Here is a 25,126-nt window from a genome sequence, read left to right on the forward strand (position 1 = left end):
TTTGAAAGCAACGTGACAACTTTCTAGTCTTCATTTTTTTCGGCTGAAAAGATGGACAACTCTTTAAATTTTGCAGTTAAAACATATTCTCATTAAATATCTAAACATATGATAAAGTATTTTATTATGCATTTTAGCTCTTACTTTAGAAAAGTTTATATTTGAGTTCATAAGCGTCCATTACGTAAATAAGTTAATCACATAAAATATATTTTCTACATTAATGATGCACATCAACGTTAATTGGAATATGCATGAATTTTACAGGCTTTAATGGGTATAATTAAAGAGATGACATATTTTAAGTTTTTAACTTACCTATATAATGAACGCTTGAAAACACGCATAAAAACTTTTTCAAAATTTTATATCAGCAATGTTTAATAAAAATGCTTTATTAATTGTTTAAGTGCTCAATCTAAACATGCCGTAATTTAAGAATCTAAATGAGATTTATTGATAAATTTAAAAGGCTATCAATATATTCTGCCAAATTTTTTTATATAGCTAAATCTGTCTTATAATTGTTGCTGGTTTAATTTGTTTGCTTTATAAAGATCATAGGGATTACGTTTGCATTTTAATTTGAGCATAAAATTAGTTAATGTAATCCAATTTTCTACTTTTGCTAAATTAAGTGAGTCTCCCCTGTAATTTGAAAACGTTTAGACACTCATCTAAACGTCTATGTTGTTATCCAAACTTTTTCACAATTTCCGATTCGGTTGCATATAGGACGGAATGAGAAAAATACAAACACAAGTTTCTATAAATCTACAACGGGCAACAACCAAAAAAAACATGACCTACGTTTGTATGACACTTCATCTGAGATACACAGTAAAAGGAAGGTACCAAACTCTATCCAACACAAATATTCAGAATGCAATTGTTAAGGTAAAATGATAGCAAGCACACAATAAGTACAAGGACTATTCAAGTTAATCAGAATCGTGTCTTCTTCTCTTCTCCTTGTCTTTCTTGTGTTTCCTCCTGTCATCTGAATCGCGGGAATGCTTCCTCTTATCGTCTGAATCACGAGAACGTTTCCTCCTGTCATCTGAATCACGGGAATGTTTCCTCCTATCATCTGTATCCTGCAAATGTCGCTTCTCTCTCCTCTCATCCTTTTCCCGTCTCTTCTCTTCTCGCCTCTTCTTCTTTTGGCTCCTTTCATCCTCTGACTCTTCTTCATTCTGTACGGGTGCAGCAGCAATGGGACTTGCATTAATCTTTTCTACAGGCTCATCGATCGGGTTAGATGGAAAAGCTGATGGTGAACTTGGTTGTTCTTCCCAAGGTTTGGGCAATCTGCAGAATACGTTAACAAGCATGATTAGGAACCAGCACAGTATAAAGAAGAAACAAAATCCATACGGTTCTATACCACAGGATGTGGCCTAGTGGTTAATGAGGTGGGTTGAGAACCATAAAATCTCAGGTTCAAATCCAGCAGAGACAAAAACACTAGGAAATTTCTTCCTATCTGTCCTAGCCTTGGTGGACAGGTACCTGTTGCTGGTGGGAGTGACAGGTATCCTATGGATTAATTGAGGTGAGCGCAAGCTAGCCCGAACATCACGGTTGTCAAAAAACAAAACAAAAAATCCATATGGTTCTACCCTTCGTTATTTTGTTTAAATCATAATTTAGTTACTCTAGAACCTTTCATCTTCAAAGTCAAGCCCCCGTTCCTCAACTAGCAATGAAATTCAGAGATGATTTATCCGTAAGAGAAAAGGTAAAGGGCGAGGAGAAATAGTACACATAACCCACAACAGAAGAAATAAAATGACGGATAAGAACCACAAAACTCTAGAGAGAACTTTCAATGCTAGTGAAACCAATACTTACTTTGAGAAACCAAGACCATCTACCCGAGCTGCTTCAGAATGCCCTGCTCCCAAGTCTTCTGCAGTTGAACCTCTCTTCGTAAGTTCAGAAAACTCATGCTTGTCTAACCGAGTGCCTTGAGGACGTGTGGCACGCTTAGGAGCTAAGCCCAGAGCCTCTCTCATTGCCTGCTCCTCCTCTTCTTTAATCCTACGTATTTCTTCTTGTGCTGCCTCCATATCCTTTTGCTGGGCTTTCTTATCGCGGGTGTACCAATGAAGATCTTTCCCTGCACAGAGGGGAAGAACACCACAACAAGATGTAAAATATGCCGCTAGTTAAGACTATGCATTGAAGAGATAAAATGTCCAGCACAACATATCCCATCTTTCCCCAGTAAAAAGCACTTTTTTGATTCCAGATACAATATGGATTTAATACCTCAGGATTCCGACACGCTGTTTATGACTTCCAACCTATATCGGCTAGCTTTGTCCAAATATGCATCTCCTCACACAAAGCAATATAATTACAGTCTATAAAGCAGGGCAGAAAAATCTACTCCGAGAATACAAGATCAGCCAAGATAAAAATGACTACATTCCCCAGAAGGTGCAAGTAGCACACATCAAGGATAAATGAGTGGTGGTCCCTTGAGATTGTTTTTTATGTTTTGCATCGACCTCCGGATGAACCGGCTCTTAAGCATGAAACCTATGGAGAATGAAGGTGTCAAAAGGCAACGAGGTAGACCTCAAATCACTTGGAGACAGGTTGTTTCGAAAGACTTACGATCTCTTCGAGTCTATGCATACATAGCAAAAGATAGGGCACAATGGAAGAAAATGATATGTCTAGCCAATCAGGGGCGAATTTGTGTATAAAATTTGGGGCACATGAACCCATGATCTCTCTGTGAAATTAGGTATTTTATGTATATATTTTCAAAAATTGGTATAATATTAACTACTGGAACCCATACTACAAGAAGGCTAAATAGTGCACTTGGTTCACTTGATTGAAGGTTAAGTTATGTACCTAGAGGACTAGGGATCAATCCTCAATACATTTTTTCCTTCTTTTTTTAATTGGTGAACCCGTGTTCAAGAAATCCTGGATTCACCTCTGTGGTCAATACCAATTAGTTCGGATACATTTTAGTCATATTACTACGTCATTTTACAGTTACCAGTTTCAAAAAAAAAATTGTACGACATTTTTAGATCCTATGCTTTCTAGGAGTCTTAGTCTCAACAAAGATTTACATGTCAATAGAAAACATGGAGAACTTCTAAGAAATTTTTGTTGTTAGTGGTATTTCGCATGATTTTGCCTAAGATGAGTTTTAAGTGCAGCAACAACATAATGCGAATTCATAAAGTCAACTATCACTTGTTTCGGACTGAGACATCAGTACAACCAACAGGGAAAATCAATCAACTATACCTCAATCATAAACTAGTTGTCATTCGCCATAAGAATTCTTTGTATCCATTGAACTCCTATTCATTTCATTTCTCAAGAAAAAAAAAATTGTCTTTTAAGGAAACTTTGGAGTTTCCTAAAACTAGAGATTCTCTAACTTCCACACTTATCCAAAATGTACATACAAGTTGGAAGTCTTGCAACAAAACTAGAAAACACACGACCTAATGTAAGCAACAACAACAACCAAGTCTTAATTTTAACTATAGTTCGTATCACCTATATGATACTTTTGCTTCCATTATGCGCTTTTCTTAAGCTAAATACACACTGATTCCAAAGATTAGGTCTTTTGATAAAATTTCCCTCAATGTAATTGTAGGCCTACCTCGCCCCTTTATATCACCTTCAATCATCTGTGTGTCATCCCTACAAATTGGTATGACCAAACCATCACCATCCCCTGTTGATGTGATCATCTCTAATCTTTTTCAATCTTGTACAGTTGGACAGTCATCCAAACATTTGCAATTCGAAATTATTGAAGTAGTCAACAAGACTTTTTTTAACCGGTTCTAGCTGTTGATAGGCCGCCTTATAGCCCAACATTCACCCCTATACGCTATTGCTCGTCTGGAAACTGCTTGTTAAATTTCCTTTCACTATATTAGTTATTTACCTCTCACATAGGACTCCAATATCACTTAGTATCATTCCTTCATTTCAACCATCCTACTTTAGTTCAATGTTACATCTTTATCTATCATATCAGACAAAGCCTACATAAGTGGTTTTTTTTTTTTTGACATGGGAACCCACAGCCTCTACCCATCGGGTGCGCACAGCTCCTGTGCAATAGCTCGCAAACCACACAGGAGAGACAACCCGCACTAGGCAAGCCCCGTGCAACGAGCTCGACCCAGAAGGAAAATCCCCTATTGCCGTAGGCAGGGGGTTCGAACCTGAGACCTCTATTATGAAAGCCCCATGCTCAACCAACTGAACCAGCCACCCTTGCGGGTAGCCTACATAAGTGTTTTCAGAAGGAAGAAGCGCAACAAATCGACAAGGGCCCTAGGGTTTTAAGCGAGAAGCGAAGCGGACCCTTCATTGAAGTGAACCACAATTTCACAAGTAGCTAATAGTCATCCATAGCACAAGCAAAATCAAAACCAAATTGTTTGGTGCCTCAAAACCCAATCTAAAAACGAAACAAATGCCAACAAAAAAGAAGAACAAAAATGCTACTTCCTCCGTCCCAAAAAGATTGTCTTTCTTTCCTTATTAGTCTGTCCCAAAAAGATTGGCACCTTTCTATATTTAGAAACAATTTAACTTTATGAGATGATTTATGGCCACACAAATATCTAAAGCTTGTTTTGGACCACACATTTCAAAAGTTTTCCTTTATTTCTTAAACTCCGTGCCAAGTCAAACTAAGACAATCTTTTTGGGACGGAGGGAGTATTATGTTAACAGATTTTTTTACTATAAAAAATGGAAAAAGTAGTTATTTTCTTATTTATATACTATTTAAAAAGTATTTAAATAAACTGATATTTTACTTATAAACCAACGTAAAAATTATTTATTTAAACACTATAGAAGTACTTAAATAAATTGATTTTGTAACTTCCAAACAAACTGAAAAAGCATTTAGTAAATACAATTAAAAAGCATTCAGAGAAACCAATTTTTATTAAACAAACTGAAAAAGAACCTACAAATGCTCTTAGAAGACCCAGCAAAGGCGGCAGTCTGCACTGAAGAGACGCAACCAAAACCAAGAAGAAAAAAGAAAAAGAAAAAAAAAAACAGCAAAGCGATAAAACCCTGGCAGATGAAGACGAAGAAGCAGAAATCTTAGACAAGAGAGAGCGAACAACATCAAGACCTGTTTTCTCTAAAATGGTCCATCCCTTTCTTTTTCTACTGAAAAAACGTTTTTTATAATATTGAAAAATAAGAAAGTAATTACCGCAAGGGCTTGGCCACTTTGCGCTTCTTCGACGGAAGAAGTCGCTTCTTCAACCTCCCCTCGCCTCACCTCACTCTGAAGAAAAGCTATACCATGACTACCGTCGCTTCGTTTCGTCACTTTTAAGTGACGAAAGCGCTCGCATTTTTACAACAATAATCTCGACCTAATATCACTTTAACTTCATTCTTATGAGCGCTACACTTCCTGTCCACATATTCTATCTAATTTCTACTTGCCTGAAAATCCTCAATCACTAGAGTGCTTCTTCACTGCTCCAGTTTTTTCGTCTCGTTAATCTCACCAATTGACACAATATCATCAGCAGGTACATGCACCATCTAACATCATCCTTTAAACTATTCTTTATCTCATCCAACACTAGTGTAATTAAATTCAAGTCACAGAAGACCCTTGGTATAAACCCGCGATTATACTAAACTCCTTCCTTACCTGTTTCAAAAAAAAAAAAAAAATAGCGAACTCCTTTATATATCTCCTACTGTTCTCACACCTTTTATTGCTCCTTTTGTACATGTTTTTATGACAGTAATATATTTGGTATGAATTCTTTTATTCTAAAGCATTCTTCGCTTAGCATTCTATCACATGCTTGACTGGAAAACTAGACTAGTTGATCAAAAACTCAATACAACATACAATCGGAACTTCCCCCAAAATCTATCACTTATGGGCTATGGCAGCAAATAAAGAAATACCATGAAGTACTTCACATTTTAGTTAACTGTGATACATCATCGATATATCCCTTTTTTCATATCTACAATCTTAAAAATGATACGAATTTTTTAGCTTTTTTGATAAAGTTGTAGGAGAAGAAAATTCATAACCAGAAAAAAAAAAAAAAAAAAAAAAAAAGAGAGAGAGAAAAATAGGAAGAGAAGCTCTTATACATAGGGATCAGCATATGTATCATTCTTTTCTTTACAGTTGGCACAAACTACTAATGCAATTAGCATGTATATTGGGGAAAACAGCAGAAGCAATATGTTTCTTATTGACTAATTTCCAGCAATTGCAATTCCGATATAGAAACGAGAATAAGAATGTATACCTTTCTGCCATCTCCCAACAGGTGCTTTGATACTGTGACCTATATAATTTTCTCGATGTTTATCAACCTTCACATCATCCCAGCTAAATTCTGTTGCAGCAAAGAAATTATACATTAGGAACACTACAGAATAGAACAAAAGTATAACAGCTTGATTCTCCAAAAAGCAAGAACAATTTTGTGGAAGAACCTCCTATGCCATCTAGAGAAAAACATCATTAAGCGTGTCTGAACTAGAAAGCATCACACCTCAAAATTCAAAATTCTTTTATGAGAAAAGTAAGTATAATCATAACTCGAAATTCATGACTCCAGGACGAGCTTAGATATACTGATTCTTAAATCTATGTATCTGTCTCCTCATAATTTTGTCGCAGAGTTGGATTGATAAGCCAGAAGCCCAAGAAAAAGGAGCAACATCTAATATAAGAAGGGAAAATATAAAAAGGCAGACAAAAAGACATGTATGACCAGCAGAACCGAACACCAAGAAAGCAGACCACATCTAGCTGCATCAATATATAGGAACTATGTTACCTTTATCAAAAAAAATAAAAAAAATAAAAAAATAAAATATATATATATATATATATATATATATATATATATATATATATATAGGAACTAATTTGTTGGGCCACATGCATGATTCACCCTATACAAGCAGCAAGTACCAGAAAACTTCTGAATCTAACAAATGGAAACATGGACTATTTTTATCAAGCAAATGTAAACATGGACTTGCAAAATACAGACATCAAGTTATCAGAAAACAAGCATTCATTGAACATCATCCCCAGAACCCAATCTTAATATTCCTCCTTCACGGAACCTCTGCCTTTTACCCAAAACTTAAAGACAGAATGATTGCAGCAACTCTCGGCTTTGTTATTTTTTTATTAGGCAAAAACCAGGGCCACTATTTTCCTAATTTCCCATTTGGTGATCAAACTCTCTGCCTGTATCGAATTTGTTAAAGGAAAAAAAAGGGGCCATGTAACCTTTTACATAGGGCAGCCCGGTGCAGGGAGCATCCCATGTTAGCAGGGTCCGTGGAAGGGCCGCAATCCAAGGGTGCGATGCAGATAGTCTAAACTAGACAAGCTGAACTTACAAGTTCAAAACTCCTACTCCAACTTTTCCCCAAAACTTCCTTGGATCGAAGCATCGAAATAGTAATTGGTGTTGTTGTTGTTTACAACTCCTAAAACTTATTCTATTCGACTCTTACTGAGTACTGGGAGAAAACCTGATTTTGTTAATAACAATACCACCACATAATATAATGGGAAAATTACAGCCATATACCATTTGGCCATCTTGTTTACAAAATATGTACATAGTGTATAGGTAGTGTATAGTTTATACTAAATACACATACACTATACATATAATATACATACCTATAGACTACCTATTAAGCCGAAGTGTATAGGCAGTGTATACTTTGGCCATGTTTGGTAAACTAGATGGCCAAAGGGTATATTTATGTAAGTTTCCATAATATAATTCCAGAATTTATGATTTCTCAAATAAGCCTTCTCATTTAGCTTCTAATTTCAACTTCAATACATATAATATGAAAATCCTCGATTTTTATTCGGGGAAAGGGTGATTGATTATGCCAATTTTTGACCCGATGAGCAAATTAGAATAACAATTAAAGGAAACAAGACTAATTTAAGGAAAAAACAAAGAAACCGTAGATGGGGGGAAATGAAAGCTTACGATCGCGACCACCACGTACGCCACCTCTAGTAGGATGATACATCTTCTAACCCTAGACTAGATTTCAATTGCACCGACCTACTAATAAAACGAAGAAAAGAGAGATTTTTTTTCGCAGGAAAGAACCCACAAAATGAAAAAATTGATGCTTTATTTTGGTATAGTAGAATTTCAAATACTCCCTACGTATAAAAAAGAGTCTCAGTTAGCCATTTTCACGCGAAAATATTAACTCCGACAAAATAATTTAATGATTTGATTAAACTGTCTGTAATTAAATTAGTATTGGGATTTGATGCATTTAATAGGGGCAAACTGGAAAAATAACTTAATTTTTTCTTAATTCGATAAGTGTACACTTTTTTGACCCAAAAAAAAAAAAAATTAAATGGACACTCTTTTTTATCCGGAGAGAGTAATTCCAAAGCAATTTTGGTTATTTTGGTCTATTAAAAGTGAGTGTTTTTTTAATTACTATCATAATATTTATTAATTTTCATAATTATTAAATTTAATTGAAATGATAAAGATAAAAAGTATTTTAATGAGAATTCACGTTTGAATGTATAATCTTTGCAGTTAATATTTTTTTAAAATATTTTTATAAAGTCTGCTGTAATTTTGTAAATATATAAATGATTTTTTCGAGCAACTTATGCATTCCCTTAGAGTGTTTGGTATAGAAAATATTTTTCAAAAAATGAATTTTCACATTTAATTGATGGCCAAATATAAATAATTACAATTTAAAATTATTGGGGATAATAGAACCCGACAAAGATAAAGTTATAGTTGGTAATCAAGTCATACACTGAGAGCATTTGACCATTTTCTCGAATAACAAATTCCTTTAAAATGGTGAAAACGAGAGTGGGAAAAACAAATTACATATGTAACATTCTAAATTCATTATCTCCTCCAAATCTTAAATGGATTTATCAGAACTCATTAGGTGATTGCAAATTATTATTATTATTATTATTTTAAAGACGCACTTAAAAATGGAGATCTCAAAAATTAAGATTTAGACCTAGAACAACAAATGCACGTAATAACTAAGATATGAATAAACAAATGAGGCATAAGAGAGCATCCCCTTTTTCGTCGCACCAATAACAATGTGGATCCAATTACCAAATATAATTCAATCATTTTCTCTCAAAGACTTAGATTGATCAATATATCGATTTTTCTTATTCTCGACAAAACTCAAATATATAATTACACGCCTTTTGTGAAGAATTCTTATGTAAACTCAAATGTGTCATTCTATGAAATTTTTACAAAATAAAATAGCATCAAGATCAATCTCATGAACTTCCTTGCAGAAATAAGATACCTTCTTTCTCTTTTTAACCCTCGCCACATCAAGGGAAAATTAACAGTGTTTTCACTGAACTCTCGTTTAACTCGAGGAAACTATTATCGGAGTGAGAGTGCCAACTTCAACCAATCAAAATTGGTGTTTGCAAATGGGCAAACACCAGTTGGGAAAATTGTTCCTCTTTGGTCCGCTTGCTTTGTGATGTGAGGCGACTAACTATAGTTCCAAGGCTTCTTTCATCCACCCGTTTTGGCACATCGTTGTTGCTTCACGCACATTCACCTGCCATAGGATTTTGGACAGGCTACTGATCAGAAAATGTGAAGATGTGATTTAATTTCATAATGGAACTTGGTATTCTGGTCCAACAGAGGTGTCATGTCACCTTTACTAATAAGACCAGCGTATAGATATATGTAGATTTGAAGAAAACGGATTATTGCATACCCAAGTTATTTCGAGAATCTCTTTCTTAGGCCAAGAGTCTAGTTGCTCTATTACAAACAGAGGAAACATGTGTTCTTCATAGGCAGTGTTACCGGTGCTCTCAAAGTACCATGGTCCCAGTTTGCACTGCAAAAGTAATCAAAAACCAAAAGAGTGAAACTTGTTAAAACCACTTATAAGTAATCAAAACACAGATGTTACTCTTTACTTTTATAAAGATCGAAGTCAACAAGCTAGACAACAAACAGTAAGATAAAAAGATCGCATATTCCTGATCCACAACGATCACAACCCGGGGCGGAGCCACTTTAGCTCCAGGGGGTTCATCCCGAACCCCCTCGGCAAAAAATTACAGTATATTTTCAAAGTTAAAATTATTTTATTATGTATATATAGTAGATGTTGAACCCCCTGACTCCTTCGTGTATTTACCTTTTAGAATTTTTGAACCCCCTAGATGAAAATTCTGGCTCCGCCACTGATCACAACATCTAATCATGATTTGGTGCATTCAGTCTTGGCTTAATAATCTGGCACTGAATATTTTGGCCCCAAAAAAAAATGGTGGAAGGTCATAAGACATTAACTCTATCACAGCTAGTATTCTGTCATTTATCTAATGTTTTGAGAATGGAAACATATTTTATCTGATGTAATTGAAAAGTTAACACAAAGACTAGGTTTCTTATGTTTCACATTTTCCTTCAAAAGAAGCATAAGAGAACTGAAAGAGATCACGAGGGAGAATGAACCTTAACATCCCTTTGTACCTCAGCTTCCTCCATTGTCTCACTCTATGCAGCATCTTCAATTGTTTCGTCTTTTTCCCGACATCCCTGCCATAACAAGAGAGATACTTATATTTAAAACAGAGATTTCTGCTAATAGAACAATCTGAGAGAGGATCAAAATGAAAATCATGCAACAAGTCAAAATCTGAAACTTGGTACTCAAAAACACAGAATATTGGCTTGAAGTAAATGCATACAGATTGAACTCCACGTTTAACTTGGTACAAATATGAAAATGGCCCCTGCAAAAGTGGATTGCTAAAGTTAGAGCATGATCATTACCTTTCGATCAGAAAAAGATTGATGCAGAAGTGTTAAACTGAGTCGTCCCACATAAGGTTTTTAAAGTTATGTAACGTGTAAGAAACTTCAGGTTTTTTCAAAATGAAATTTTTTTTGCAGGTGAAAAAGTGAACATCAGTTTCTAATGGAGAGCATAGAGAGTAGGTTCTTTCGGGTAAGATGTCCATCACAATAGTAAGTATCTGTGACATTCAAGTTTAGTTCTATAAATTAAATCCAGAGTAATTATTTACTTCCTCAACATCTTCAGTCTCTTGCCTCTACTTAGCCAACTGTTGATCAAGCTGTAGCAACTGCCGCATAAACTCCTCATCATATGCACTAGCCTGAAAAACTCACCAAAGTTTTACTTCATGGAGGAAAATTAGCTCTGTAACTAATGCAGCAAATAGTTAAACCAAGAGCTCGCCCTTAATGGTTCAGGCACAAGGGTCAAAACAGGGATATCTGAATGTTCTAGCTATAATCTGCTTTCACATTCGAGCATTATCACCTTGAACAAGATATCTTTTCCGATAAGAAAATTCTAGCCCATGATGTAAGACAGTAACACACATTTCTTGAAGTTTGCTTTACTTGAGTGATCTATTGAAGATACAATTAGATTTCCTATTTGTTTATATTTTGAATTTAACATGCAGATTTCCTTTTTTGCCCCTTACACTCTCAGTCTTGGATTGATTCTGTACTTATGGAAATAGAGTTTACCAGACAGAGGAGAACAATTACAGTATTCATCTTTCAAGAAACCATGATACATCAGAATGAATATGACACATAATTGATTATTGAGGAGAAAGCCTAGTCCTTCATTCTCATTGAAAAGGTGAGTAAACTAATTAAAGAAACTAAATAATTTATTTTAACGAACCGTTTTAGAGCCAATTGAATTGTAAAAAGAAGACGATCATGCGGGTAAAGCAGTCTTATCGACCATAAGGAAATTCGAGCATGGTTATACATTACTTTTCAGGGCATCAAATCTAAGTTGTTACATTATTCATTTGACAGGAAAAGCCTATGGAATATCATGGATTTTCATTTTTCTGTGACTCTATTAGTGTTGCCACTTGCCAGCATTTCTGAAATCTTTTCAAAATGGCAAAGCAATTTCGGGCATACATAACGTAAATAGTGGTTATTATTTCATCGTAAGTTCCCCCAATTTGTAGTAGTATCTTTTCATTTTAAACTTTAGTAAATTTCAAGGACAAATTCTTGATTTGTGAGTAGTTGAAGGTAAGAATTCCATTAAGATAGAACAATTCCAAGGATCTGATTTGAGCATTGAAAATTTAAACTTGTTCATACCTTTAACTCACCATGGTTATGCATGGCTTCACACAAGCGGAGATAAGATGGAGAATCAATTGACAAAACTCATGGTTGATATGTACATCACTCATTCATGAGCAACTGCGAATAGGGGGAAAAAATATTAGTTTTAGAAGCAAACTTTCCAGTTAATAGGAGAGAATTACATTTTTTTTTTAAATTAAAAAAATAAAGAGAGAGCACAATTCACTACCATCTGCAAAAGAAACAAGTCATGGAAATGTGATAATCTTTTGATATGTACCTATATTTAAGCCAAAATCGTGGTTTTGCAGGAAAGAGCTGCAGAGTTCCTGAGAGGCTGGCCACTCTATTTGTTACTGCAGATTCTCAAAAACAGAGATCCCACGAATTCCAGAAGTGTGACCTTTGTTTCTACAAGAGGAGCAACTGCTTCATTAGAAACAGATTCATGGTGTTCACTACTTGTCCCAATGCAATGTTCTGTTGGTTCATCATTATTTCCCCTCATTTGTAACAAGGCATCAAGCTCCGCTTCATCTTTATACAACAAACGAAGTCCAAACTCCATTTCTCCATAAAAAGATAACCTAATACGCCCATAGTCATTTGGTGTTTTTCCATTTGCCTTTGATGTATCCCATAAGCCAGCCAGAGGCACCAAGAAAAATTGAATAGTGGGTTCAGTATCACATTCTGAATGGTTGGATAAGGCAAGTTTCTGGGTCATCCATGACATCCCGTCATCACATAAGGGAATCAATTGTGCTGTGGTTTCAACTAAGCTGCCAGAGTAACATACAGCAAATCCCAAGAAGTTATCAGGTACATACCAATTTTTAGGCAAATTGACTAATACATTTGTATCCATTCCCTGATACCGGAACCAACTCGGGATACTCCGCATCCGAAAATCATAGATCCTGCTGGTGAACACTCTTAGTGACAAGGAATCTAAAGCAGAGATGTCATGCTGCAATGATGAGATATTCTGAAACAACGAATTACAGATCCAATCATTGCTCCAATCTGCATATATTGTATCTAATTGTTGTGGAAATTCTGGCAGCTGTGCAAGTCTCGCGCAATCTAGTAAGCACAAGGATCGAAGAGCACCAAGTTGGGCTATGCTTCGAGGCAAATGCTCAAAATTATTTCCAGTGAGATACAACTTTTTCAAAGAGGATAAGGATCCAATGTCTTCCGGAAGTCCTCCATCTATTAGATTGCAGTAACCGAGATCCAAATTTTCCAATGAGCATAACCCTTCATTCACTTGAGGGAACACAAAGTATACTCCATCTTCAAGGCCTACTTTTGATTTTTGTTTCGCAAAACTCAAGAACTTAAGCTTGTTCAAGCGGAAGATGGAAGGCGGAGGTCGTGAGATTAGAGTATAGCTGGCATCAAGCCGCTCCAATTCTTCTAAATCCCCTATCTCTTCTGGAAACCTCTTAAGCCGTTTACAATTAGTCAATTCTAATCTCAAGAGCTTTTTGAGAAATCCCAGGGAATGATGAACCACTTCAAGATTCATACAGTTTGACAGATTCAAAGTCTCCAAGTTTGGCATCCCCACGAAATCTGGCAACTGTTCTAGATTCATACAATTTGACAGATTCAAAGTCACTAAGTTTGGCATCCCCATGAAACCTGGCAACTCGACGAGCCTCTTGCACTCTCTTAAGTCCAAGGATCGAAGAGCACCAAGTTGGGCTATACTTCGAGGCAAATACTCAAAATTATTTCCTTTGAGATACAACCTTTTCAAAGAGGATAAGCATCCAATGTCCACTGGAATTCCTCCATCTATTAGATTGCAGTAATTGAGATTCAGAATTTCCAACAAGCGTAATCCGTCAGACACCGGAGGGAACACAAAGTACACTCCATCTTCGAGGCCTACTTCTGATTTTTGTTTCTCAAAACTCAAGAATTCAAGCTTGTTCAACCGGACAATAGAAGATGGAAGTTGTGAGATTAGAGTACAGTTGGCATCAAGCCGCTCCAAGTTTTCTAAATCCCCCATATCTTCTGGCAAGCTTTCAAGTTTTGAGCAACCCGATATTCTAGACCAACCAAGCTTTTCCACATACCAATGCTGCTCGAAAGTGTTACAAGGTTTTCTAAACCACTCAAATCTAGGTGGCTTATCCCACTCTTTAACTCCAAATTCACACTTCTGAGGATTTCTGGAAAATTTTCTAAACTAGAGCACCCCTCTAGACCTAGATATTCAAGGGAATCGATGCACAAAGCTGGAAACCTCTTAAGCCGTTTACAATTAGTCAATTCTAATCTCAAGAGCTTTTTGAGAAATCCCAGGGAATGATGAACCTCTTCAAGATTCATACAATTTGACAGATTCAAAGTCTCCAAATTTGGCATCCCTATGATATCCGGTAATTGTTTAAGCCTCTCGCAATCCGATAAGTCCAAGGATTGAAGAGCACCAAGTTGGGATATGCTTCGAGGCAAAGGCTGAAAGCTATTTCCGCTGAGATTCAACTCTTTCAAAGAGGATAAGCATCCAATGTCTCCCGGAAGTCCTCCGTCTATTAGATTGCAGTAACTGAGATCCAGACGTTCCAATGAGTGTAACCCCTCATTTATTTGAGGGAACACAAAGTACACTCCATTGTTGAGGCCTACTTGTGATTTTTGTTTTGCAAAAGTCAAGAATTTAAGCTTGTTCAAACGGACAATGGAAGACGGAGGTTGTGATATTAGAGTGTAGCTGGCATCAAGCGTCTCCAAGATTTCTAAATCCCCTATCTGTTCTGGCAAGCTTTCAAGTTTTGAGCAATTTGACACATCTAGCTCCACCAAGCTTTCTAAATCCCCTATCTCTTCTGGCAATATTTCAAGTTTTAAGCAATGAGACACATTTAGCTCCATCAAGCTTTTCAGCATGCCAATGTTGCTTGGAAGAGCTACAAGGTTTTTCATACCTCCCAAATCTAGCTCGGTAATGTGAGTTAGGTACTGAATAGATGATGCTAGTACTCTTATTCCAGAGTTTCTCATCTTGATCTTTAACTCCGGCTTCATTCTTCCGAGGATTTCTGGAAATTTCTCTAAACTAGAGCAACCACGTAGATCCAGATATTCAAGAGATTCCACGTTAACACATGGAAACCTCTTAAGACTCTTACAATGCCACAAATTTAACACACTTAGTTTTCCACAATACCCCAGGGAATGGTGAACCTCTTCAAGATTACTACACCATCGCAGATTCAAATACTTCAAATTTGGCATCCCCTTGAAATCTAGTGTTCCCATCAGGCTTTTGGAGTAGCTGAGATCTAGCCTTCGTAGAGACGGCAAATGTTGTTCAAAACATACAAATAATGAGATAGGAAAACAAGAGATGCCAAGTAAAATAATTATCATAAAATTAAGGTGCTCCCCAGGATTTAGATTTGGGTCGTGGTCCTATCTATGAATCTAAAATCGTATTTCCTTTCTTTTCTTCTTTTCATTTTCTATCTGCGGGCATCAAATGACCTCTGTGTTTAGGTTACTTCTCAGACAAAAAATGAGTAATGACATTTGGACTATGACAGTCAACACAATATTTGGTGTGAAATCATAAATTGTTTTATTTTATTTTTATATCAAATTTAATGTTCAGTTACTAAATAAAAGTGTAACTATAACTAAAAGGTAGAATACCTAAAACGCCTTAAACTTGACCTGTTTTATTTGGTGCACACTTAAAAGTTGCGTCATCTTAATTATCCCTCATACTTAACTATTTGCGTTAGCATTTACCCCTTGGAAGTTGATGTAGCGTGGATATACTCTTCTAGGTGTGTGAATGTGAAAGAAAAATCGAAAATTGGCTTCCAAGATATTTCTCAATATTTCTTCTTCCTTATTCTTAATATACAATGCAGGGTTTATTGTTGTTGTATTTTGACCCAAATTTGTATTTTTTTTTTCATTTCTTCTTTAAATGTAATGGCTATTTATTTCAATTGTGTATTTTTTTTTCTTGACTTAATTACGTTGTATGTTAATTAGGGTAAAAATGCTATCAAAATTGACCCACCATTTTAAATCTTACGAAAAATGACCCAGCCTCCTCTCTCTCTCTCTCTCTCTGCCGCGTTAGGGTTTCCATCTCGGCCCGAAACTCCCTAAACCCTTGGAAAGCATCGGCGGAGAGCTTTTCAACGGCGACGAGATGCCGGAGTTGAGCTTCTCTTTGTACACCATCATGAAACCTCTAGTCAATGATGAGTTCGGGCGAGAAATCTCGGGTCGTGACGGCGAGTTCCTTCATAGAGATACGACTTAGAGACGGGTCAAATGTCTACAGTTTCAGTTATTGTGATGGAAGAAAGCTCCGTATTGGCGATGACGGTGGCGGTGGGGAATTCGCCGAAGGTGGAGAAACTGGTAGGTGCAGCGGTAGTGAGCGTAAAATAGTGTATATGGGTGTATACACCCCTCTTATATACTATTATACATTTTCATACACCTATATACATAATGTATTTGTCTTGTCTAAAAATGCAATTCTTATTCAAAACCTGTCCATATCTATGTTTATAACCACTTATACGATATTATATAATTGTGTATAAATGTGTATAAGTGCGTATTTTTGTGTATAATATTGTATAATTATATCATTTAGTGTCACATTATACACTTTCATACACCTATATATATAATGTACTTGTCTTTTATATATAAAAGGTCGTTTGGTAGTTGGTCAGAATTATGTATGTATTAGTTATGCATGTATTAGTTATGCAGGGGTTTACATATGCTGGGTTTAGTTGTGCATAAATTATTTCTTTGGATGTTGGTTAGTTATATTAAAAGTTAATAAATTTATATACCTTTTAATTTTTATTTTTATTTTACAATTAAAATATTATATATTTTTACAAACTATTAAATTATTATTGTAAGATATTATATTAGAAAATTATATAATTTGTTTAGAAAAGGAAAGTATTTAGGTGGGGAGTGATAAGGGTAATATTGTCATTTCAACTTTTTATTCATGCATTAATTATTCCATCTTCTACCCCACATAAAATGATACATAGATTCCCTCACAACTTATACATATATTAGTTATGCGGGTTTCTAAATTGCAAACCAAACGTCGTACTAATTTCATACATGAATGACTTACTTCCTAACTAGCTATCAAATGCGGTATAACTCTGCAGAAATTAATACATGAATAAGGTGTTTCTTTACTAGCTACCAAACATGGTATAAGCTATGCAGAATTTTAATACATGAATAAAGTGTCATTTTACTAGCCACCAAACGACCCCCAAGTGTATAACATTGTATAAAAAGTGTTTTTGGGCCAAATTTTTGCAATGTAAGTCAGCGAATTGGTCATTTCGGAAATTTCCTCTTTTTTCTTTTTTGGAACCAATCTATAGCAAAAAAAAAAAAAAAACGTGGTTAGAACTCCATTATTTTAGCCAAACCAAAAATTTTTGCCAAAATAATGGAGTTACAACTGCACATTTCATTTTGTTATTTTTTTAGATGCAATGACTATTTATTTCAACTGTGTATTTTTTCTTTTTTGGGCAAAATATGTATATACAAAAATGTGGTTGCAACTCCATTATTTTCAGCGATTATAAAAATATATTGCCGGAATAATGGAGTTTTATATATATATATATATAGTCACCTTCCATTCCATCTACACATGCAAATGATTCACTACTTCATTCACAAATTCATTGAATGACTGTATATTCTGATTGTATATTTTTTTTGGGCCTAAATCTGTAAGAGAAAAGAAATTGGCTGAAACTTCATTATATTTCTCCAAATTAAAAAAATTAGCCAAGGTAGTAGAGTTCCAACTATGTATTTTTTTATTTCCTCTTTAGACTCAATTTATATTAATATAGTATTTTTCTTTTCGGACCAAGCATGTAAAAAAGCTGGTTGAAATTCCATTACTTGTAATAAAATGAAAAAGCTTAGCCTAAATACTGGAGTTCCGACATGTTTTTAAAAAACTTGGCCCAAAATTTAACAAGGCAAAAAAAAAAAAAAATTATATTCCAAAAAAAATGCCACACGGAGGCGCGGATCTAAACCTAAGACTCGTCAAGAAAATAAATGATAACAAAGAGACTAATGAAGACAACAATAAGTTTAGGTCTGCACGGGATAAAACGTACCAAATTTGAGGAAGTTTTTAGTATTTTGCCAAAATACAAAACAATCTAAAATTGATTTAGAAAAAATTGAAGAAAAAGATTTGTTTCATTAAGGAAGTGTAATATAGCATGGGAGAAACAAAGTGTTAAATTCGGAAACAATGTAAATGCTTATATATCATTCTAGGAAATTATTGTACAAGATAAACTCCTCATATTTTAACAAGCGGTGGTATTAGAACCCGAGCAATCTGCGGACCATATTACATATATTAATCATGTTAAATTATGATATGGCTTGTTTGAGCATATCACGTTACTTTATCAAAATTCCAAATTATCTTATTTCTTAATGTAATAGTATATCAATATATGAAATTGAAGAAACAAATTATTGAATAACTTTTTTGTTCCTTATTTTTCTTTATAACATTATCTTAAAAAGTGTCAAGTGTTGACCTTTTTAACGGACCACTTGGCTTAATCTCAAGCTTGATTATCTTCCTTTTACTAATATATAGATATAACTTTTCTTATTATAATAATTTAAAACACTTTCTCACCTGAAATTCAAATAAGTGCCAAGTGACCTTATTAACGCACCACTTGACTTAATCTCAAGTTTGATTATCCTCTTTTTAATAATATATAGATATAACTTTTCTCCTTATAATTTAAAGCACTTTCTCATCTCAAATCCAAATAAGGTTCATTCTTTTATACTTTACAATGATTTCTTTTTAATTTATTCCTCTTTTTGTCCCTTGCTTATTGTTGGTGTATTAGTCATTACTTAGTATTGTACATTGCTACGTGACCATTAATTAGCTTGGCACTCGACTTGATGTCTTTGATTATTAGTCCTCTTTTAATAAATATGGAGTAGAAAAATATTTAAAAAATTCTTACTCCTGAGTCCTGATATTTAATGTATTTTTTACCCTTTTATTCTATTGCTAGGAATTCCTTTAGTGGTTTAATTTTATCAACAATACTTTTAAGTATTACTAAATTATTTACTTTTAATTTTGTTTTTGAACTTAGTTTAAACTATAAAAACCCTCACATCTCCTCTTTATACTTTATTTTTTCTATTATAATTTTAGCGCAAGCCAAAATAGAAAGTATATCAAATAAAACAGGGCGAAAGCAATAACATTTTCTCATTACTAAAGGGAAAAAAATAGTTATAGAGAAAAATTAGAATAAAGTAGAATTTGACTATTGTACCTTTGTTTCCTTCCATAACTGACGCAGTTCACTGCGACCGAGTTCAAGATGAACAAGCCTTTTGGGTTCAAATGTAGCTGGCAATGACTCCCAAGGATAACGATACCAGACAAACCAACGCAAGTTGTTGGGCAGGTACTCCATGCAGCCATCATGGCAAGAGTCTCCGGACCAGTCAAAGAACCCCATATATAATATCCTAAGCATTTTCATATTTTTCATGGCCTCTTTACTAAAACATAACTTTTCTTGATAATCAAACCAGATTGCTTCCACTGCCTTCGTCCCCTGGTAAAAAAGATCATTAGTTTACAAAGTATATTTAAAATGTCAAATAAAATTCGCTTACCAATAGGATTAGTTTCTCACTGCTCACAGTGCCAAATTTTGTCATTGCACTAGAACTTCTTGAAAAACTAGTACCATTAGAAAAAATTAAGGTATAATATTAGTTGGTCTTTTTTAAGAAATATGTCTCTTAAGAGAAATACTTTGTGCAATTAATTATAGGGAAAAAGGTGCAAGTATACCCTCCAACTTTACGATTTAGAGAAAATATACCCTTCGTTAAAAAAGTGGTGCATATACCCCTGTCGTTACATAAATGGTGCAAAAATACCCTTTTTGCTGACAAGATTTTTAAAAAAATCATTTCGCTTGTTTTTTGATTAAAAAATTATCATGTAGCTTTAAAAAAATAAGTCTACCCATTTTTAGTAGACTTATTTTTGGGTCGGGTCTGGTTCTTTTAAAGTCGCGGAAATGAGAATGCTGCGGTGGATGTGTGGGCACACTAGGAGAGATAGGATTAGGAATGAAGACATCCGGGACAAGGTGGAGTGGCATCGGTGGAAGATAAGATGCAGAACGCGAGGTTGAGATGGTTTGGGCATGTGAAGAAGAGAGGCATAAATGTCCCAGTGCGGAGGTGTGAGAAGTTGGCTATGGATGGATTTGGGAGAGGTAGAGGTAGGCCAAAGAAATACTAGGGGGAGGTGATTAGACAGGACATGGCGCAGTTTCAGATTACCGAGGACAGGACCTTAGATAGGAGGTTGTGGAGGACTCAGATTAGGATAGAAGGCTAGTAGGTAGTCTCGCTTGCTTTCGCACTAGTAGGCGTAGTTTTGCTCTATTATTTATTTGCCCTTTGATTCCTACTTTTATGTGTTGGGTCTTGTCTTCCATGCTGTTTTATCATTACTTCTTTGCTCTTGTTATTTTTCTCATTTTCGCATTGCTTTGATTTGCTTGTCAGTATCTGACTCTTTTCCCTTGTTTTCTTTTAAGCAGATGGTCTTTCGGAAACAACCTCCCAACTTTCCAAGGTGGAAGTAAGGTTTGCGTACACTTTACCCTCCCCAGACCCCACACTGTGGGATTCAACTGGTTATGTTGTTTTGTTGTTGTTGTCAGGTTCGTTTAAAAAATAGGTAGGCTTATTTTTTTTAAAGCCAGGGATATATTTGTTTTAAACGAATCAGACAACCCGCTAGAATAAAAAATAAGTCTACTTAAAAAAAAGTATATACTTTTTTTATTTATTTTTTATTTTTAAATCAAGTGACATTTTCTTAATTATAAAATAAGGTAAATGATTGTCAGAAAAAATTATGCCAGCAAAAAGGGTATATTTGCACCATTTGTGTAACCTTATGGATATATGCACCATGAGGGGTATATCTACTCTAAAATGCAAAGTTGAGGGTATATTTGCACCTTTGCCCTTAATTATATAAATCTACTTTCAAATAATACATTTTCTTTAGCAGATTGAGGAACACCAGAAAGTGAGACCTATGGTTCTTCTGCCAGCACTAGGAGCCAGAGAAAAAAGAAGATCAGTACAAATAAACCTAATCCGATTATCTATTATGACTTCAAAGATTATTCATTACGGAAAGACCTTCTATACCTGAAAGTACGTTATGATGATATTGAGGTTATCCAAGAATTTAATTTTCTATCTGATTGCTTGCATGAAAATGTGAGAAACAGATAGCTTGAATTGAACCTATATGTCTTTGGAATATGAAAAATAGAAATTGAATGTCATTGCATTGTTCAGCCTACTTACCGTATTGTTGACCATCACTTCTTCGATATCTTCAGCGAGCCATAATCTGCTACGTTCTCCCGGATCCTTTTGCATGTTCACTACATATTTACCCATATCTTGTATTAAATCATGGATTTGAATCGTGTCATATGTAGAGATGAACACGAGAGATTTTTCGATTAGGACACTCAATCCGATATTAGCTTCAAAACCACAGTTCTCAAAAATTTGCATGATCTCAAACTTTTTTCTCCCTCTTAAGAAGCATGCAATATCTAGAAATATCTCTTGCTCTTCACGCTCCAACCCATCGTAACTTACTTTTAGGCTTTCAACAATTTTTGAACTGGAGTTTTTCTTTATTCGATTTATAGCACTTCTCCACTCAGTTATGTCCCTCTTATGTAAGAAAGAACCCCACACTTTCAGGGCTAAAGGAAGGCCTTTAGCGTGATTTACTACCTCCAACGTTAGCTCCTCAAAACACTCATCTGGAACTTCTTTCTTGAAAGCATATTGATTGAACAGTTGAATAGCTTCATGTTTAACTAATGTCGTCACTTCATATACTACATCATTCTTCCCTATAAAATGTTTGTCTCTAGTTGTTGCAATAATTCTACTACCATTGCCAAACCAATGAAGATCCCCTGCTAAATATTCCAAATGATCTTCATGATTAATATCATCGAGCACAACTAAAACCTTCATAACTCGAAGTCTACGAGCAATCAGGTGCTTCCCATCCATTTTATTATTCACGTAATTTTTTTCTTCCCTTAAAAGTTCAGAAAGAAGGATGTTTTGCAGAGAATGCATTCCATTTTTATTTTCTTTGATATCCGCAAGGAAACACGCACCATCAAATTGAGATGAGAGTGTATCAAAAATAGCTCTTGCTATAGTCGTTTTACCGACTCCTCCTATTCCCCAGATCCCCACAATTCGAACATCATTGATTTCCATCTTTAGCAGGGATTTTACTTTCTCTAAATGAGTGTTTATGCCCACAATATCTTCCAAATAAGATAAAGAGGTCTTGCATAATTTGGAAGAAATTTGGTCAACAAGATCCCGAATACATTCTGATTCAATCCTACAAAAAGTAAGAAGTTTGTTGATATATATAGGTTAGAAAGTCAAGAACGAGAAGTACTTCACACTGTAAGTACTGCATAATTATGATAAAGGGACTAAGCACATAAATCAAACTCCTGAAGAACCACTCAAAATATTATCCATGTAACAATGTCATTGAGTAATTAAATTAATAGGAACTATCCCTTCTTACTGATAGAAACATATCTAATATGAAAATTTTATTTAAGACTCCGTTTGACTCATTTTTTAGGCACAGATTCTTTGTTCTATAGTAGAATATGTGACTCTAGTCTTCATAAACTATTACCTCCGTTTCAGTTTATTTAACTCACCTGCTACGGGTGTCACAACCTTTGAGATTGGCCGCTTTAGTTAAAGCTGTCCTCCATCCTTGCACCTTCTGCATTCCCTCAACATCATCCTTATAGTTCGATTCGTGTTTGGCAAAGGCTTCTGCAAAGCTCTCCCTCTGATTTCGAACATGTGATGGATCCACATTATAGAAGATCGGTATGACGATTTGTCCATTTTTGTCCTTGCATGCCATGATCTTCACTAGTTCATCCAAGCACCATCTGGATGTTGCATAATTCTTTGAGAAAACAATGAGGGCAACTTGAGACTCTTTGATAGCTTTCAAGAGTTTTTCTGGGATCAAATCTCCATGCTCTAGCCTTTTCTCATCTTGAAAGGTGACTATTCCCCTTTTTCGCAAACCTTCTTCCAAGTGACTTGTAAATGTGTTGCGAGTATCTTCGCCTCTAAAACTTAGAAAGACATCGTACCTCCATGGAGGACAGTACTGTGAATTACCCACGGAAGAAGAAGTTGATGCCATGGATCCAGTTATTTGTTGAAATTTGAGAAGAATGAAAAATACTTGTGTGGATAGATTGTTTGTAGTGATAAGATCTAAATGGATGATATTTGGGACAAAGTCATATATAGGACATCAAATATGAAAAGTTTCTATGAAGATGGGTCCTACTCCAATTGAATTGAATTATTGCTATTAGACCTATTCAACTGGCAGCATAAGATGTGGTATATTTTCAGTGAATATTATTCATTCATAATAGAAAAGTAAGTAGTGGGAAATTTCTGTGAAGCCTCTTTAAACTGTAATAGAAGACCCCACATCTCCACTGTAATATGTAAAGAATGGACAGCTAAAATTACAAGCCCATGAAGCTACAAAGAAAAGAGTATGCCCGGTTGGATAAACACCAACGTCCTTTTCTCTCCTCTGCCAAACAATAAAAATCGTCACCGATAACAGCTGCAACTTGAATTCATGAGTAAATACCCAATTCTCGTAATACGATCACTTTTGTCATTGCACCCATAACAATATTCCTCAATTTCAAAAAAAAAAAAAATCCTCAATTTCATGTTTTTCTCATAAACATTAAAGTTAATGGCCAAAAACACACCTAAATTGTCACTTTTTCACGAGTTTCATACTCCAACTATCCATTATTTCTTTTACCTACCTAAACTATCACTCCCTTTGTATTAATTAAAACACTCCTCGATGTCAGCAACAGGCGCGTGAAGGGCAACTCAGCATCGAAACGTGTTTTAATACAAAAGGAGTGATAGTTTAGATAGATAAATGGAACAATGGATAATTAAGGTATTAAACTCGCGAAAAAAAAAAAAATTTAGATGTGTTTTTTGACCATTAACTCTATTTCCTACCAACACAAGGTGGAATTTACTCAAACTCTATAAACTGTTCAGCATTCAAGTCCCGAAATTCAAAATTTTAAGCTAAATTCTCAATTAACATTTCTGCAGTAACAACTCAGTTCTATCAAATTAACTTTTCAACACTCGCTTCAGTTACTGAAATTATAAAATTACAAAGAAAAAAAACGGTGAAGCTACTTACAGCCGAAACTGTCACCATTTACGCCCAGTGGCCCTTCCAAAAAGCATTAGGAGAAAGAAAAGATTTCCTAATGGATTTGGAAATGGTTGGGAGATGAAATTCCCTTTTTATTTTTTATTTTTTAAGCTAGGGGTTCGAATTTTCAGATCTGCATTCTATGTAATTTTTGCAAAAAAGCTAAGATATTGTCAGTGTAAAAGTATTTCCTCAATATATATTTTCCTTTTTAGTCTGTTAAAAAAATAATTGTTTTATTTTACACTTTTAATTTATGTGAACATATTTTTTTTTAATTCGTGTTAAAATAAATGGCTTCTTTCCTAATTTGAAAATAAATTCACTTTATGAAGTGATTTACAGCCACACAAATATTCAAAACTTATTTGAATTACAAGTTTTAAAAGTCTTCCATTTTTCTTAAATATCATGTCAAGTCAAATGAGTCCACATAAATTGAAACGGAGGGAGTAGTAATTTCACT

At 34.9% G+C, this 25,126-nt stretch overlaps 2 protein-coding genes across 2 annotated transcripts; both read right to left on the minus strand.

The window, feature by feature from the left end:
• Positions 1-703: 703 nt before the first annotated feature.
• On the minus strand, positions 704-8,205 carry LOC132614240 (uncharacterized). Its single transcript, XM_060328657.1, has 4 exons — positions 8,040-8,205; positions 6,312-6,401; positions 1,855-2,122; positions 704-1,311 (listed from the first exon to the last, which is right to left on the minus strand). Exons 1-4 carry the CDS (start codon positions 8,080-8,082, stop codon positions 942-944), a joined length of 771 nt encoding a protein of 256 aa, XP_060184640.1. The 5' UTR covers positions 8,083-8,205; the 3' UTR covers positions 704-941.
• A 1,005-nt stretch (positions 8,206-9,210) lies between these two features.
• Positions 9,211-24,783, minus strand: LOC132616085 (TMV resistance protein N-like). Its single transcript, XM_060330680.1, has 12 exons — positions 23,084-24,783; positions 21,669-22,746; positions 19,594-19,879; positions 15,085-15,535; positions 12,484-14,269; positions 12,216-12,320; positions 11,138-11,230; positions 10,799-10,843; positions 10,563-10,646; positions 10,243-10,346; positions 9,811-9,936; positions 9,211-9,645 (listed from the first exon to the last, which is right to left on the minus strand). The coding sequence occupies exons 1-5, from the start codon at positions 23,587-23,589 to the stop codon at positions 12,550-12,552; spliced, it is 4,041 nt and encodes a 1,346-aa protein (XP_060186663.1). The 5' UTR covers positions 23,590-24,783; the 3' UTR covers positions 9,211-9,645; positions 9,811-9,936; positions 10,243-10,346; positions 10,563-10,646; positions 10,799-10,843; positions 11,138-11,230; positions 12,216-12,320; positions 12,484-12,549.
• Positions 24,784-25,126: the final 343 nt, after the last annotated feature.

This window comes from Lycium barbarum, chromosome 10 (genome assembly GCF_019175385.1).
Source record: "Lycium barbarum isolate Lr01 chromosome 10, ASM1917538v2, whole genome shotgun sequence".
In the NCBI taxonomy this organism is placed as follows: Eukaryota; Viridiplantae; Streptophyta; class Magnoliopsida; order Solanales; family Solanaceae; genus Lycium; species Lycium barbarum.

Excerpts from the sequence above, each read along its gene's own strand:
- LOC132614240 (XM_060328657.1), bottom strand. The coding sequence starts at position 8,082 with ATGTATCATCCTACTAGAGGTGGCGTACGTGGTGGTCGCGATC. Across the intron at positions 6,402-8,039 it reads CGTACGTGGTGGTCGCGATC|AATTTAGCTGGGATGATGTG; the intron begins GTAAGCTTTCAT and ends TTGCTGCAACAG. Across the intron at positions 1,312-1,854 it reads GATGGTCTTGGTTTCTCAAA|ATTGCCCAAACCTTGGGAAG; the intron begins GTAAGTATTGGT and ends CGTATTCTGCAG.
- LOC132616085 (XM_060330680.1), bottom strand. The coding sequence starts at position 23,589 with ATGGCATCAACTTCTTCTTCCGTGGGTAATTCACAGTACTGTCCTCCA. Across the intron at positions 22,747-23,083 it reads GGTTGTGACACCCGTAGCAG|GATTGAATCAGAATGTATTC; the intron begins GTGAGTTAAATA and ends TACTTTTTGTAG. Across the intron at positions 19,880-21,668 it reads AAGTGATGGTCAACAATACG|GGGACGAAGGCAGTGGAAGC; the intron begins GTAAGTAGGCTG and ends CTTTTTTACCAG.